At 36.5% G+C, this 15637-nt stretch overlaps 3 protein-coding genes across 6 annotated transcripts; 1 reads left to right on the top strand and 2 right to left on the bottom strand.

Moving 5' to 3' along the window:
* Positions 1-208: 208 nt before the first annotated feature.
* Positions 209-1081, bottom strand: LOC104901514 (zinc finger BED domain-containing protein RICESLEEPER 2-like). The gene has a single exon (XM_010689102.1). It carries the CDS (start codon positions 1079-1081, stop codon positions 209-211), a length of 873 nt encoding a protein of 290 aa, XP_010687404.1.
* A 580-nt stretch (positions 1082-1661) lies between these two features.
* On the bottom strand, positions 1662-6044 carry LOC104901515 (uncharacterized). Its single transcript, XM_010689103.1, has 2 exons — positions 6013-6044; positions 1662-2157 (listed from the first exon to the last, which is right to left on the bottom strand). Exons 1-2 carry the CDS (start codon positions 6042-6044, stop codon positions 1662-1664), a joined length of 528 nt encoding a protein of 175 aa, XP_010687405.1.
* A 2791-nt stretch (positions 6045-8835) lies between these two features.
* On the top strand, positions 8836-14663 carry LOC104901421 (uncharacterized). Of its 4 annotated transcripts, none has more exons than XM_048634776.2 (6): positions 8838-9408; positions 9998-10047; positions 10316-10403; positions 12537-12653; positions 13577-13682; positions 13913-14663. In XM_048634776.2, exons 1-5 carry the CDS (start codon positions 8935-8937, stop codon positions 13625-13627), a joined length of 780 nt encoding a protein of 259 aa, XP_048490733.1. In that variant the 5' UTR covers positions 8838-8934; the 3' UTR covers positions 13628-13682; positions 13913-14663. The 4 variants fall into 4 exon arrangements, with proteins under 4 accessions (XP_048490734.1, XP_048490733.1, XP_010687301.1 ...); XM_010688999.4 differs by having other exon boundaries at positions 14278-14663; XM_010688998.3 differs by having other exon boundaries at positions 8839-9408; positions 14284-14663.
* The last annotated feature ends 974 nt before the right edge of the window (positions 14664-15637 follow it).

Here is a 15637-nt window from a genome sequence, read left to right on the forward strand (position 1 = left end):
AATAATAGTCTTACTTTGTTTTCCCTCTTTACTCATGGAGAGAGACACCAATCTCCACTACAAATCAACATTTGCACGATCTTCAGAGATAATGAAGCTTTATAAGGATCAATGACCCGACTCTCCGCACTAAATGTAGCTTCCGAAGCCACGGTTGTTATAGGAATCGCCAAAATATCGACGGCCAACCTAGACAAAATGCGAAACTTCATGGCTTTTTCTTTCCACATACTATAGGATCAAACTTTTCACCCACTTGAACCATTAGCACTCCATCCTCAAGGTACTCATCAACTTCGGATTTTTGAGCACCACCTACCTCCGAAGAGGCCACAACTTGTAAAAGTTGAGTCAACTTCGTAATGTTTCTTTCTCCAACGTCAACTCTAACACCACTTTCACATTCGCCACTATGTTCCATGGTAGGAGGAAAATACACACTAGCATACTCATCAAATAGCTCATGTAAAGTTTCTCTAACTCTACGCATATTATCTCGAACCTCTTCACAAGAAAATATTGAAGGAAATGTAATTTCAACACCTTTCATTTTCAAATGAGGATCCAACACCGATCCTATTCCCATAAGCAAGTTACATTCACCCCAATACTTATCAAATCTATCTTTCATATTCTCTACCACACTTCTAACAAATTCATTAGAAGAATCCATATTCTTATCCAACATTACTTTAATCCTATAAATCTCACTAAGAAATAAATTAGAAGTTGGATATTCGGATCCCGATATAATGTTAGTAGCATCACTAAAAACCTTCAAAATTTCAAGCAATTTCTCAATTTTCACCCAATCATCGTTACCTGGACAATAAACATATTTTTTATCCTCCAAAGAAAGTCTAGAAAATACCTCTTTAAATTTGATTGCACAAGCTAACATATCATAAGTTGAGTTCCACCTAGTCTTGCATTCAAGCACCGATCTTCTCTCCTTTAAGTTGAATTGTTGAACAAGCTCCAGAAAGTTTTGGAACCGATACTCACTACCATTGATGTAATCAACGGTATCATGAACATTCTTGATGATTGTCTTCACTTGCTTTAATCCATGTTGAACCATAATGTTCAAGATATGCTCACAACAACGAACATGGAATACCTTCCCACCACAAATCAACCTCTTAGTCAATGAAAAATGTTTCTTTCAAGATCTCTATGCATGTGTCATTTGTCGTTGCATTGTCAACCGAAATTGTGAAAACCTAAGAAAGAAGTAAAACCTAAAATGAGTAAATTGTAAATATAAACTAACAAGTATGTAGAAAGTACTTAAAGAAGTAATGAACTTACTTTATTTTCAATGTCCCACTCCTTCAAACACTTAAATATGCAATTGGCTATGTCTCTTCCTTTTCGAGGCGGAGGTATATGAACAAAGCTCAATATTCGCGGAGCTTCCAATCATGGTCAACAAAGTGAGCCGTAAGAACCATATACTCAATTTTTTGAGGCTTTGAACGCCATAAATAAGTGGTCAAAGAAATCCTATCTATGGTATTTAACAAATCCTTTAACTTCTTCTTTTCAATCTTATAAGTTTTGAAAGCATCGTTTCTTATGGTATGGCGAGACACACTTTTCCATTGTAGGATTCCTCTCTTTAGCATCAAATTAAGACCTTCTTTCTCAACAACTGAAAATTATTTTTCATGCATGACAATCCAATGTGCAATGCCTTCTCTCATCCATAACATGTCTAATTTACCATTATGTAAAGCACTAACAAAAGAAGACTCAGGTGTTCCAGCACTAGAATCAGATGGCAAAAAATTAAGCAATGTACTTTGCCTTGCTGTTTTAGGACATTTGTCTAAGTGATGCTTATAATGTGTAGTACGACTAGAGTTAAGAACTTTAAGTTTAGTTTCACAATGCTTACAAAAAGCAAACCATTCTTTGTTAATAAATTTTGGGTTACTTAAATCCTTCCAAACACCAGATTGCCTTGCTCTCTTAAAAGGACCCGATAGAAGTAGATCATTGTTACCTTCACGAGTGTTAATTGGTGGATGTACTTCCTTTACCTCGGGTTCTTCTTCATCTTCCTCCATCTCATCATTGAGATTCACAAGGAACTCCTCAACAACATTAGGATTGTTCGGAGCGGTCGTTTCTTTGTCAACATTACTAGATAATCTGCATTTAAAGGATGATAATATTACATTACTAGATAATAGACAATAAAGACAACACACCACTTACTACACACACCACTAACATAGTAGACAAGTTGCAGTGACAAGAAAGACAAACAGTAAACAAAAAACAGAAAAACTTTATCTACACATAACAATTCACCATACACCACACACTACATTACACACCACACCACACCACACGCCACACTACTCCGCACATCACGCAGCACACCACACCACCCTACACACAACACCACGCTGCACACCACACCATCCTACACACCACACCACGCTGCACACTACACACCACACACCACACACCACACCACCCCCACACACCACACCACCCCACACACCATACCACGCTACACACACCGCACGCCACATCACGCAGCACAACACAAAACATAGCGACACAACGCACAAAAGAAGAACAACACACAACAGTGCAACACACATCACAACACATCGCACAAATGGATACTAAGCACAAAGAAGTAACAATTTAATAAACATATTCATAATAAATCGAAAAACTTGTGCGCAAACTAAATCAAAAAAACGATATAATAAATCGAAATTAGAAAACTAAATCAAAAAAGGGAAAAACAAATGGAAAAAAAGATAACGTGTACCTGTCATATATTAGCCGAAAAACACCAAAAACTTGCCGGAAAACCTTGAGTTTTTATGTCAGTGACGAGCTTTTACGCCGCTAGTGATAAGGTGATGTTGAAGACCGACGTGAGAACGGTGTTGCTGAGCAAAGGCGAGAGTCCGAAAGAGAGAGAATGAGTGAGAAGACGGCTGGGGCGTTGGGCTGGGAATTGGGGGGAAATGAGGGACTAGGGTTTTTCTTTCAATTTTCAAACAAATCTTTTCTTTTGTGTATTGTTTTTAAAAAAACTTTTGTTACTAATTTATGATATGATCATGAGTTCATGACATGGACCACAAAGTAAAAATTATTGGGCTTGGTTAGTTGGTCCATATATCTCAAGTTTTTAATAAATTTTTTTATTAAAGAAAATAGTATTTAAAAAACATTATCGAGCTGCTCGCGAGCTTAACGAGTCAAGTAGGGTCTTGCTCAACTTGTGCTTGTTAAGGTTTCGAGCCGAGTCGAGCTAGTTGGAGTCGAGTTTTGACCGAGCGTTGACCGAGTCAAGCTCGAGTTGCTCGCGAGCTGCTCGACTTGATTAACACCCCTATACATGAGAGGGTAAAAAGGGAAAAAAATTTCAAATAAGAAATAAAGTAAAAGAGGGAAGATCTTTTGGAAACACACTTAAACAGAAAGAGGGAAGATCTTTAGGAAATGGAGGGAGTACGAGGGCTTTTTTTATTTATCTCTCACATCTCCTAAATTCTTGTGCAACGTTTTAAGGTTGTTTGTTTGCAGCTTTCAAGGTAGCTTTTAACTTTTTACAAATTATTTAAGTATTTGACAAAGTAGCTTTTAGAGGTAGCTTTCATGTTGCTTTTAGCTTTTGATTCGCTTATGCCAATAGGTAGAGGTGATCAACTTGGGTCCGGCCCGAAAATGGGCAGGTTTCGGGCACAAATTTTCGACATGTTATCGGACTCGGCCTAGTAGGGTCACGAGAAACTTAAATATGCAAAACAAGTCTAAATTTTGACACAGCCCGAAAATGGCCGAAAAACCCGTTTTACCCAACCCGAATTTGTGGGTTTTGGCCACGATTCGGCCCGCGATTTTGGCCCGAAATGGGTCATTTTTTGGCCAAGTCCGGCCCATGATCACCTCTACCAAAAGGTAAAATCCGAAATTAGGTTTATGGGTAGCTTTGAGTTACAATTTTTACATATTATTTACACATTACAATTTTGTGAACAACTATTATTACTAAATACTTGTACTTTAAACTTCTAAAATCACAACTAAAAGCTAACAACTACCTTCACAATTAAAAGTTTACAACTAACAACTATTTTTGTCAAAAATACCCTTAATATTACAAGTAAAAATAAACAAATAAAGCTAACGGTTTTTTCACCATATACTCCTGACAAATTTTTTTTGCATCATATACCATCGCAAGTTTCCAAATTCACCATATACCCCCAACTTTTCAAAAAAATACATCCACCTACCCTTAACGACTAACGACATTACCGTTCGTTAGTCATTAACCCCTAATCCCTCCCTAATCCTAATTGACTAACCTAAAACTAAGCCAAACCCTAACCATAACACCCCCACGCCCACCCCCACCCCGCAGCCCCCTCCCCCCTTCCGCCACCCCGCAACACCGCAACTCCCTCCCCCTTCCGCCACCTCTACAGTCCCCCTCCCCACCATCCCCGAGTCCCCCCTCCCCCCTTTCGCCACCCTGCAGTTCCCCTCCCAACCACCCCAAAGCCCCTCTCCCCCTTCCGCCACCCATGCAGTCCCCCTTCCTACCACCCCCAAAGCCCCCCTTCCCCCCACCCCGCAACACTGCAACCCTTCCACAGCAAAATTGCGTAACCCCCTCCCCCTGTTTCTTTCCTTCATCTTCCTCTTCGCAGACATTTTTATGTTAAGTCTTCGCCTTCTTTGCCAAAGGAATTCAAAGAAATCTGCGGCCGACAAATTCACAGAAAGACGAAGGAAAGAAACAGGGGGAGGGAATTGCGCGATTTTGCATGGGGAGGGGGGTTGCACGATTTTGCGAGGGTGGTGGGGAAGGGGCTGCAGGGGTGGCGGAAGGTAGTGGTGTCAAAACAGGTTGTCAAACAGGTTCTGGGTATACCCACGGCGAACCAGGTCATACCCGGACAGGTCAAGATTCTGATTGTCAGTGTTCCAGGTCATGATTGGTCAGGTTTTGTTCAACTGGGTCGAACACATTTGAATCATTGGATTCCCGGGTGCCGAACAGGTCTGAGCGTTCCATTTACGAACCGATCCAATCCCGGATATGATCACCCGTTGATATCTTTTTTACCCGGTTTGCGTCGGTCGTATTTAAGTTTCATGTACGGTTGTGTTAAGTCAAATATACTCAGGCTAAATTAGTAATGACCTTAGTTCGATCATTGTGAAACATCGGGTCCATTCGCTATTGAACGTCCATTCAACTTCAAATAACTCCTGATCGCGCCATCTTGATTTTGTTATGTATTTTGTAAACGAATCATATTAATAAAAGTATTAATTTAAGATCGACATATATATACATACGTGTGTGTGCGATAAATATATGGATGACAACGAAAAACCAATAAAAACACTATATTGATTACTGTGATGTTTAGTGTATTCTCTTAGTCAACTCTTATTTCGAATAATCAACTGCGTAAGACCACTTTAATGAGTAAAGGACTAGAACGACTCTTCATATGTTTTAATATTATATACTATAACCAACGATAATAATAACGAGTAGACGATTAATTTCAAACTTTATATTGATGATCTATTACTATAAGCATTATGATTGATATATAAGTTTGTAAATAGCTATGATGGGATGAGAATAATAATACTAATAAACATAAAGCGACAATGATAATATATAAAAATACAAATAATAACAGTAATAGTAACAAGGCTAACAATAGCAATAGTAATACAAATAAGAACAGAAATACTAACAATAACAATATAAATACTAATATGTTGAATCATATTAATATAAGATTGATGTCAAAATAATTGTATAACCAATCTAATACTATATTGATTATAAATTAGTATAACGACTCTTAATATGTTATAATACTATAACAAATGACAATCATACATTCATGTGTTTCCAATGACGGTTATGTGAGGCCTAAGTGATTACAACGAGGCCGGATTCATAAGTTGCACAACCATATAGTAATTTGACACTTAGACAGTTACTCGGTTATTCCCTTGTCCATAAGCATTATCATTTCTTAAATCTCATATCATTGACCAAAAAACAATACGAGTATAATGTGATCATAATTGGTGATAATGATGATTAAAGTCGATCAACACAAGCTAATACGAGTATAACGTGACGGAAGCTAATGTAGGGGGTAATCATTAGGCTAAACTAAATTAGTACATAGATTAATGTATTGCATTTCGACTATATGTCAATGTATAGATAGTGTATAAATCAATGTATTACATTTCTAGCTAGTATACATTAGTATAAATACAAAGTAATACAAATGGATTAGTGTATAGATTAGTCAATGTAAGTGGGTAATCATTATGATAATCGTCCTCGAGTGTAATGCATTTCATAAACAAAGAAATCTACTTGAATGATTCAAATTACATATTATACTAAACGAATGTGTCAATGGTAGTTGATAGGCTAATTAAGATAACAATACAATATTGAGTTAGTCGTCTTTATGAGAAATGCATTTTGAAAAAAAAAACATCTACTTGAGCTATATGTCTTAACTTTGTATATAGTGACTATAAACAAACTATTTTATCAGTAGACTTAAATACTCTAGTACGATATAATAATATAGGAATCATTCTAACTAATACGCGATTGATTATTAATGAGTATAGACTCTTAATATGTTCTAATAGCATAACTAACAATAATAATAATAAGTATTATATTATTATTTGAAAAATGGGGTTATAAGGTATGAGATTTGGGGTTTAGGAATGTGAAATATGGAGATTAGTTGTTATAAATAATAATTTGGTAGGATTATTTGTTTTCTTAAGGCAAAATCCAAAATCATCTAATGGGCAAAATCTAAACCGTTAGATCATCATAATCAAGGGCACTCAAGAAAATAACACAAAGCACACGGATCATGAATATTAACCGTTGGATACATGTCATAAAACAAAATCAACCGTTAGATCGTCTCCTACCCTATTACCTTCTCCCATCTCTCCTCCAAACCTAAAAATCCTATCTCTATGTTCAGCCGCTGCTCTTTCATCTCCTCAAAAAAAAAAAAAAAAGTCGCTGCTCTTCCTTCCTTCCTTTCTCTGTCCTTGCCGGAATTGGACGCCACCACCACGGCACCACCCTTCCTCCCTTTTTCGATGCTCTTTCTCTCTCATCATCCTCGCTGAATCGACGCTCTTCGCTCGTCGTCGTCGTTCGTTGTCGTCGTTGTTCGTTGTCGTCGGTTGTCGATCTTCGTTCGTAGTTCGTTGTCGTCAGTCGCACCAACACCCTCTCGTCTTCGCCGTCGTTAAGCTACGATTTTTCGAAGTCGAAGCTCCGGTGAAGTTAGGGTTTGGATCTCTAATTTCATTATAATTCTTGAATGATTTTCGATTTTTATTTTTGTAGTTGTTTTTGTTAGATCTATCAAATGTATAATGTTGTGAATTTTTCCTTGAATTATTTTTGTAATTACTCATTTCAGTCATGTTTCTCTTTGATGAATTAGTTTATATATTCTAAATTTATTTCAATTTATGAACATTTTTTTTGTTCCTTACTTTTAACTACATTCACATGATTATGATGAATCAATTTGGTATAATAGAGACATCAATTTTTTTTTTTTTTGTTGTGAGTAATGTTTTTGTTAATGGTTGCTGTTGAATTTGAAGCATGGGAGATGTTCCTGATTCTTTGTCAACTTCATTCCTCTTCTCAGAATGTATTTAATGTAATGTATTCCGTTGTTTCTCGAATGCTGAAGAATTGCAAACTTAGCTTAATATTCTTATGGCTACTTTTTGCAATACTGGTGTTAGAATGCCCATATTGCTCCCACCATTCTCCAGATATTAAGTAATGTTGTCTGTTAGATTAGCTTTTGTCATTTATTTTAAATGTCAAATTAAAACAAGAGAGTAATGTACATAAATAATTCAAAAATAAATGAAAATAAAAATATAAACCAATATATGATATTGAAAGTGTAACCTCAAATAGTCAAATTAAATGTAATTTAATTTTTTATTTAATTAATTATTAAATGTAGGCAAATTTATAAATTAACATATTTAAATGATTTTGTAGATATAAAAAATAATTGAATTTTAATAATATCTTGTTGATTACGGTCGGGTTCGGGTTTGAAAGCAGGTCTGTCTGAACAGGTCAGGATATAATCTTGTCAGGTGCCGGTCAGGTCTGGGTAATCCCAGGTCAGGTTTCGGTCAGGTCTGGGACTGACCCTCACAGGTCGAACCAGGTTCAAGTCAGGTCAGAATCAGGTTGACCCAGCGGTCAGATCTGTTTCTGACACCACTAGCGGAAGGGGGGTTGCGGGGTGGGGGAAGGGGGACATCGGGGGTGGTGGGAGGGGGACTGCATGAGTAGGGGGTTAGGGTTAGGGTTAGGGTATTAGGATCAGGGTTAGGAATTGATATAGGTTAGTTAGGATTAGGAGTAGATTTAGATTAGTTAATTAGGGTTAGAGTGGGGATTAGGGGTTAATGGCTGACGGAGTTTAACGCCGTTAGTCATTAAGGATAAGTGGATGTATTTTTTCAAAAAATGATGGGTATATGGTTAATTTCAAAAATCGAAAAGGTATACGATGCAAAGAAAAATTTATCAGAAGTATAGATGAAAAATCCGTAAAAATAGTCCGAAAAATTAAAAAAAAATGAAGATAAAGTCCGAAAAATAAACAAATGAAGTATATACCCTAATTACTTTGGAAAATGCGATATTGATTCTAACCATTATAGTCTTTTAGACCAATTCTTTTTTTTTTTTGATAAAAGAGCATAGCATAAAAACAGCTCAAGGTGGAAACCTCAAGGCTGGATCATGAAACTAGACCAATTCTTTATACTTCGGTCTTCCCCCTGCAGTTTTACTTTTACAGGTGAGCGAATTGCAACACCATGCACTCCCAATCCATTTCTTCCCTATCCCCTCTCAATTTCCCTCCAAACTCGAAACCCATCAAACCCACACCCTCTTTCACATTCTCAAGTAAGTTAAACCCACCTTCATCTCCAAACAACTCCAAAATTGAGATAAGGGTGTGCACAAACCGGACTTGCAGCAGACAAGGATCTTTGCAGATTCTTGAAACTCTAATGGGTGTTTCACCAGCACATGTCTCTATAAATTCCTGCGGCTGTCTCGGCCGCTGCGGAAATGGTCCCAACCTTGTGGTCTTGCCGCTGGCTGCCATGATCAGCCACTGTGGAACAGCGGCTCGTGCCGCTGAGCTGGTTGTTGATGTATGTGGTAGAGGAGCTGATAATGCTGATCTTGTTAGGAGGAGTTTGGATGCTCTTGCTTTTAGGAAGAGAGCTCAGATTGAATTTGACAACCACAATTTTTCTGAAGCTGAGGCATTATTCTCTCGGGTATTCATTGTTTTTCCTAATGTGCTGTTGGTATCATTTGAAATATGTGATTTAACTGATTTCCCTTCTTTGCCTTAACTCTTAAGCACTGCCTGCAATTTTTTATGCTTTCTGAATGCAAAAATTTCAAGCAAAAGTTGGATGGCTAAAGTAATATTGTCACGTCATTTTCTTTCTTGAAGCAAAATTGATGATTCATGTTAATTGATGATTTGATGTTAGGAACTTGAGCATATGTGGTATGGCGATTCTTAGTGTTGGAAATGGAAACAGAAGAACCATTTAGTTTACATTCTGTTTGGTACAACGGGTGGAGTAATAGTTTCGTTTCTTGAGGTTAAAAATTTTCACCCAATTATTACCCACCTCAACCTCATGGTATGCATTATAGTATCCCCCTAATCCCATAGAAGTGTTTCCGTTTTATAGTGGAACCAAACACGCAATAAAGGTAACAATTGTCTTTACCATTTGTTCCCTTTATTTGATTTACTTCCCTTTATATGAGTTGAACCAACCATTCACTAAGTATAATTTTTATAAATATATGTTGGTAGAAGAGATGACGCTGGCATGTTTGCTGTTTCAGGCTATAGAAGCTGAACCAATCGGAGGCGTTCATATTTCATACAAGGGAAGGTGTGTGAAAGCTAATGTCTTATTGCATTAACAGAAGATAAGAGCACTTGTTTTGGTATAAAGAGCGAACAAGGAGTGAAATTTGTTACATGATTTGCGACTTAGGTCGCTGATAGCTTCACTATTCTTTATTGGTTTAACACTAATGTTGTCTTTAGGATGCTTCTTATCTTCATTTGGATTTGATTTTCACAATAAATATGGCATGTAAAATTTTCAGTTTAGAAGCTGTCTTCACTGAATAAGTGGGCATCCTGTCTCCACTCAGGTCTGCTGTAAGGTTGGCATCAGGCAACTTCAGTGGGGCACTTGAAGATGCTAGGGAAGCTCTAGTTTATGCCCCACATTATGCGGAGGTGGGTGGTTACTTGCGGTTCTAGTTGTAGGGAGCTTCATGGTAACTTGTGGTTTTTAAAGCACTTCTTGGACTGTAACCGATCGTTGGTTATGTCAAAGTTTAGCTTAGTTATATACAGTGATGAAGCTATCCTCCCTCTTAGAGACAGTATAACTTTGCTTATGTGGAAGATATAGTTTTGTGAAAAACTAATAGAGTAACTAGGACTTTATATGTGCCTTTATTAATATTATCTTCTAGTTTTGGTGGTGTAGACTATAAATTTACATGGATATGTGCATTATGTAAATAGTATAATCAATTGTGCTTCGGGATATGTAGAAATCTTTCTAGAAATTAGTAAAGACGCACAAAGCAGTACTGTGGCCGCTGGTCTTACTGTGAGCTGTGCTACTCGACATGGTGAGAAGGGGGAGTACTGTCTTCAGGATCTGCAATTTTTTTGCAGTTTTGTCCGCTTAATTCATACAGTTTCTGTACAGATTTATGTGTTCCTCTTTGAAGTAGTTGTTTAAATCACTTACATAGAAGTAATAACTGACTAAGGGAAGTTAGTTATGAATTTGACATTGCTTAATAATGTGGTAGATCTCAATGACTGACTTAAGTTATGTCACATGGATTTATATTGCATTTATGCCATGATGTGGCACTCAACTTGTGTGTTAACAAGTTCTAGCAGCATATCCAATTTCAAGGTTTATTTTTTGTATTTGTGATTGCTGTCTTCCTCCTTCCATGCCTGGGAAACTTTAGTGTCCTTGAGCTAAAGTCATTTCAATAACGGTAACAAGCGCACACTTTATTTTGTCGATAAGATAATTCTCTTAGGATCTGAGACGTATGATTGGAAACAATTAACAGGTGTACTTTAAAAGAAGATAGTACAGTTCTACTGTCAAATTCACCACCCCTCCTCAATTAGACATATACTTGGGTGTCAATCTCTCTTGTTTGGTTTTGTTGATAGAATCATAACAAGTGTCTAGAATATTTTATTAGCCTTTGGGAACACCACCTTGTTGCATGCTAAATGTCTTCTCTTGCTGCTCAATCAGGAAAGTTCAAGCTTAAAGTTTTCGGTCAAAATGCAGAAACAATTGTTTGGTAATGCTGCACTTGAATATTGATTTTGGACAAAGCAGATCATCAGATGCTTTTCAAGTGTAGATGCATAATGGTGCATTTATGCCATCTCTTGTGGAAATTTATATGTAAAATTCTTTCCTTGCTCTCATAAGAAGGTTAAGAATAGATCCACAGGGGGTGTGGGGAAGAAAATAAAATTAGCCATATAGCCTAGCAACGCATGTATCATACATCATAGCAGAAAGTAACCTTTGAATGAGATGGATATTGGATAGGAAAAATCACGCTAAAGGATATAGAAGTATTAATTTGAATAACCCTTTTCAGTAAGATAGGCATTGGAATATGGAAGATTGTTATTGAACATCTGCGATTTCAAGCTTTCCCTGAGAGTTACATAGACATAGTATTAAGATGCATTAAGATATGTTTATCAGGGAGAAGAGCAAGGAACCTGTAGAATAGCAGTTTAAGTGCTAAAGGAAAATTTGGAACTCACTGAAAATTTATCTTACAATCAGCAATATTAGGAATCTTGCTTAATGCAATTTGCTAAAGGACAGTTGATTTTCAACGATGGTTATACAGTTCAGAGAAGTACTGTGTACTATATAATTGAATCAGATTGGAAGAACTCATGGAAGGATGACTCCTTTTCTCTTATCACATTCTCTATATTTTCTTTGTCCTTTTTCCAAGGGACAAGCTAATAGGAAATGAAATCCAGAAACTTTAAGGTCGCATAGGTTTGAATGTATATTCTAGAATAAGTCTTGGTTTGGGATGTTAATAATGTCCCATATGCATGCTTTTGTTGTATGCTTGTATGGACCTAGTGATATGTTTAATATTTCTCATGGTAGTGTTACCCAAGTGGTACACTTTATGATGTCTTGCAATCTTTTGGTGGAAGGGGTATTAACTTCATACAGAGTCATTGCCATACTGAAAACCAATGGTCATAATATGTGAAGTCACAACAATTATATATCCTTTTTTATGGTATTGTGCTGGGGTTTATCTGATACTTTATAAATCTTAGGCTTATATTTGCCAAGGTGATATTTTTCTAGCAATGGATCAACTAGAAGCAGCTGAAGAGTCATATGCCATGGCGCTGGAGACTGATCCTTCTCTCCGTCGTTCTAAAGCTTTCAGGGTAAGTTCTCTTAGGACTTTTGCGTATAGGCTATGTTTTTCTCACATTAGAAAACTGAGTTTCTAAGAAAAATAAGTATTAGGTTTAGAGAAAAGTCAACTTTAAAAGGAATATATATGTAGTAAAGGCCCTCCAGATTTGGGTCCCTGAGCAAATGTACACCCTGTACTTGTTGATGGACCGCTATGGCGTAATCGACTTGTAAGGGATGAATGAAAAGCATTGTGACCGATGGGCGCGTGAATTTTCGTCACATTAATGGGTTTTCAAGCTTATTTGTGTCTTTCTAGTTTAAAAAGTATTCTTTTTAACATATCATGACCAACCTATATAGCATATGGTCTATATTTGGTGAATGAAGAAACTTTTATAATATTATGTTTAATCAACTATAGAATGAATTAATAAAACATTTTTTTTCCAATCTTGACAAGAGAGTGAACGTAAAGGGAAAAAACATTCTAATACCTCGAGTCACCATTTTGCAAAGGACGACCCTGTGAGGAGCATGTGATTTTTACCGCATCGTTCTGTATCGAAATTTCACAGTATGACTATTCGAAAATCTGCTACACTTGGTTTGTTTTGTAACGGATGGTCTTGAGTTTTAGTTTCATGGGTAGTACTACATGTGGCACAAGTAGGCTATGGGAGATTTATCTTGACATGTTCAAACAAAGAATGGAGTTTAGCTTTAAACCCATCAAAGATAAGCAGACAAAATCCATAATTTAATCAGTGCTGGAGATGGTATTTTGGTGATAATGCTATATGTTTTAATGTGATTTGACTACCGCCTTGCTGCATGGCCTTACTTACATTGGCATTGCCTCTTGAGCTACCCAAAATTTGCAGGGGTTTGGCTTTCTGTTGCATCATATTTACTCTTTAAAGTGACAAAGAGCTATATCTTTCTTTTACAGGCCCGAGTTCAGAAGCTTCATGAGAAAGTGACTTCTGAAGCTATGTCTTGACATCCTAAGAATTTTGCTGAAGCAACTAAAGATGGAGCTCTTCTATATTGTTGAGGTTTGATTTCTTTTTTACTTTTAAATTTCTATAGTCCTTGATCATGTAATGCCTTCTCTGCCTTGAGAACTTCTCACTCAATTAGAGGCTGGGAAACTTTAATTTGCATAAAGATCTCCTATAGTGTTTCTTGGTGCTTCGTATTTTTTATTTATTTATGCTTCCTTTATCTATCTTTACCAATTAATAGATTTTGTTGCTGTTTAATGAGTTTATGTGAATTCTGATAGTTGCATCCATGATCCAACACATTGCGGTTAGCTCCTCCGTAGACATCGGACTTATTTGTGAATTTAATTCTGAAGCCTGAATCGTAGTATTCTGCTTCCGTTTCCTTTTTTTGGGCCTTTTCACCTATGGTGTTTATATCCACCTATTTTAGAGAAAGTACTGCCAAGTCATTATGTGGTATAAAGTTCCTTCTCGTTTATGACATATCACGCATGTGATCACTACTAATCTAATTCTCTTCCCCTTTTATGCTGTGATGGACTTCTTAGTTTTAGCTTGAACTCTTTGTTTGACGTAATGGTTGATACTGATTTTAGCAATGTGTTTCACTTACTTTACATAACCTGACTTCTCTCCGTCGTAGTTGCAGCCGATGTTGTGGTTGTTCGTCGGTGTTGTGGTTACAACCAGTGTTGCTGCAACTCCACTATTTAGCCGGTGTTGTGATTACAACCAATGTTGATGCAGCTCCGCCGTTTACAAATAGAATGAGTCACATGTCGGGCACGTGACTTTTGCTTATTGCAAAATCGTGGTCAACGCATGAGAAAATCGATTTGGTAGTGGTCAGCAATGGTTGTATAGCTAAGGTATTTGGGACAATTTTGCTTGGTTAAATAGTTTCTTGCAAAGTCTCTAAAAGACAAAGTTGTGGTAGTTTGGACAAAAAATCCTGATTTTTATTTTAGATGGTTGATTTTGTGATGATATTGTTGATTATGTCATAATATAGCTGATTTTGTTATGATATATTGGGTTGTCATGATATAGTAGATTTTATTATGATATTATTAGTTGTCATGATATTGTTGGTTTAATTTACGATATAGTTGGTTTTGTAATTATATAATTAGTTTTGTCATAATATAGTTGGTGTTGCAATTATATAGTTAGTTTTGTCATGATATAGTTGATTTTTTGCTGATATACTTTGTTTTTTCATGATATAGTTGTTTTTGTCATGATATATTGCATTTTTGTTGATATGTTTGTTTTGTTCTGATATAGCGTGTTTTTTTGTGTTTAATATTGCAATTGGTTTTGTGCACAATATTCTGGATCAAAGGATGTTTATGATGTATTTTAGTTTCCTCTACATGAATGAAATGATGTTGTTGATGATTCTAGGGGAGATAATGCAGACAATTCACATTTTGACTTGAAAGCTAGTTGGAGAAAATATTTTGGAGTTTATCTTGAGAAATGACATTCCTATGCCTCTTGTTCTTGTTGAATTACTTCATCTAGAGGATAGTGGGGAGTTGTTTAGGAAGTTGTATGTGATATGTTTTCTCTTCATTTATAGCTCCAATTGTCAATAACATACTAGATTTGGGGCGGGTGTTCGCAGTGCATGAGGTTTGTAAGATTGCTTCTTTCAATTGGTGTAAGTATGTATTAGACATGTTTAAGCATGCAACTTGTCTTTACAAGAATGCATTGTTCACAAAACGTTCTCATGGTCATTTTAATGGGTACATTATCTTGTTGGAGTTGATTTACTTTTGTTACTTACAGATTAGTAATGGTTCACTTCCAACTAGCCCGCCTTTGTCGAGTTATTTGGAGAATCAATCAATTCAAAGGAGAATTCATCTTGAGGTAATGCACCCAGTAAAATAAGAACCTTTTGTGAACAATGCATTCTTGTAAAGACAAGTTGCATGCTTAAACCTATCTAATACATACTTATACCAATTGAAAGAAGCAATCTTACGAACCTT

The sequence above is a fragment of the Beta vulgaris genome, chromosome 8, assembly GCF_026745355.1.
Source record: "Beta vulgaris subsp. vulgaris cultivar EL10 chromosome 8, EL10.2, whole genome shotgun sequence".
In the NCBI taxonomy this organism is placed as follows: domain Eukaryota; kingdom Viridiplantae; phylum Streptophyta; class Magnoliopsida; order Caryophyllales; family Amaranthaceae; genus Beta; species Beta vulgaris.

Excerpts from the sequence above, each read along its gene's own strand:
- LOC104901514 (XM_010689102.1), bottom strand. The coding sequence starts at position 1,081 with ATGGTTCAACATGGATTAAAGCAAGTGAAGACAATCATCAAGAATGTT.
- LOC104901515 (XM_010689103.1), bottom strand. The coding sequence starts at position 6,044 with ATGATAATGCTTATGGACAAGGGAATAACCGA. Across the intron at positions 2,158-6,012 it reads ATGGACAAGGGAATAACCGA|ATTATCTAGTAATGTTGACA; the intron begins GTAACTGTCTAA and ends CTTTAAATGCAG.
- LOC104901421 (XM_048634776.2), top strand. The coding sequence starts at position 8,935 with ATGCACTCCCAATCCATTTCTTCCCTATCCCCTCTCAATTTCCCTCCA. Across the intron at positions 9,409-9,997 it reads CTGAGGCATTATTCTCTCGG|GCTATAGAAGCTGAACCAAT; the intron begins GTATTCATTGTT and ends TTGCTGTTTCAG. Across the intron at positions 10,048-10,315 it reads CATATTTCATACAAGGGAAG|GTCTGCTGTAAGGTTGGCAT; the intron begins GTGTGTGAAAGC and ends GTCTCCACTCAG.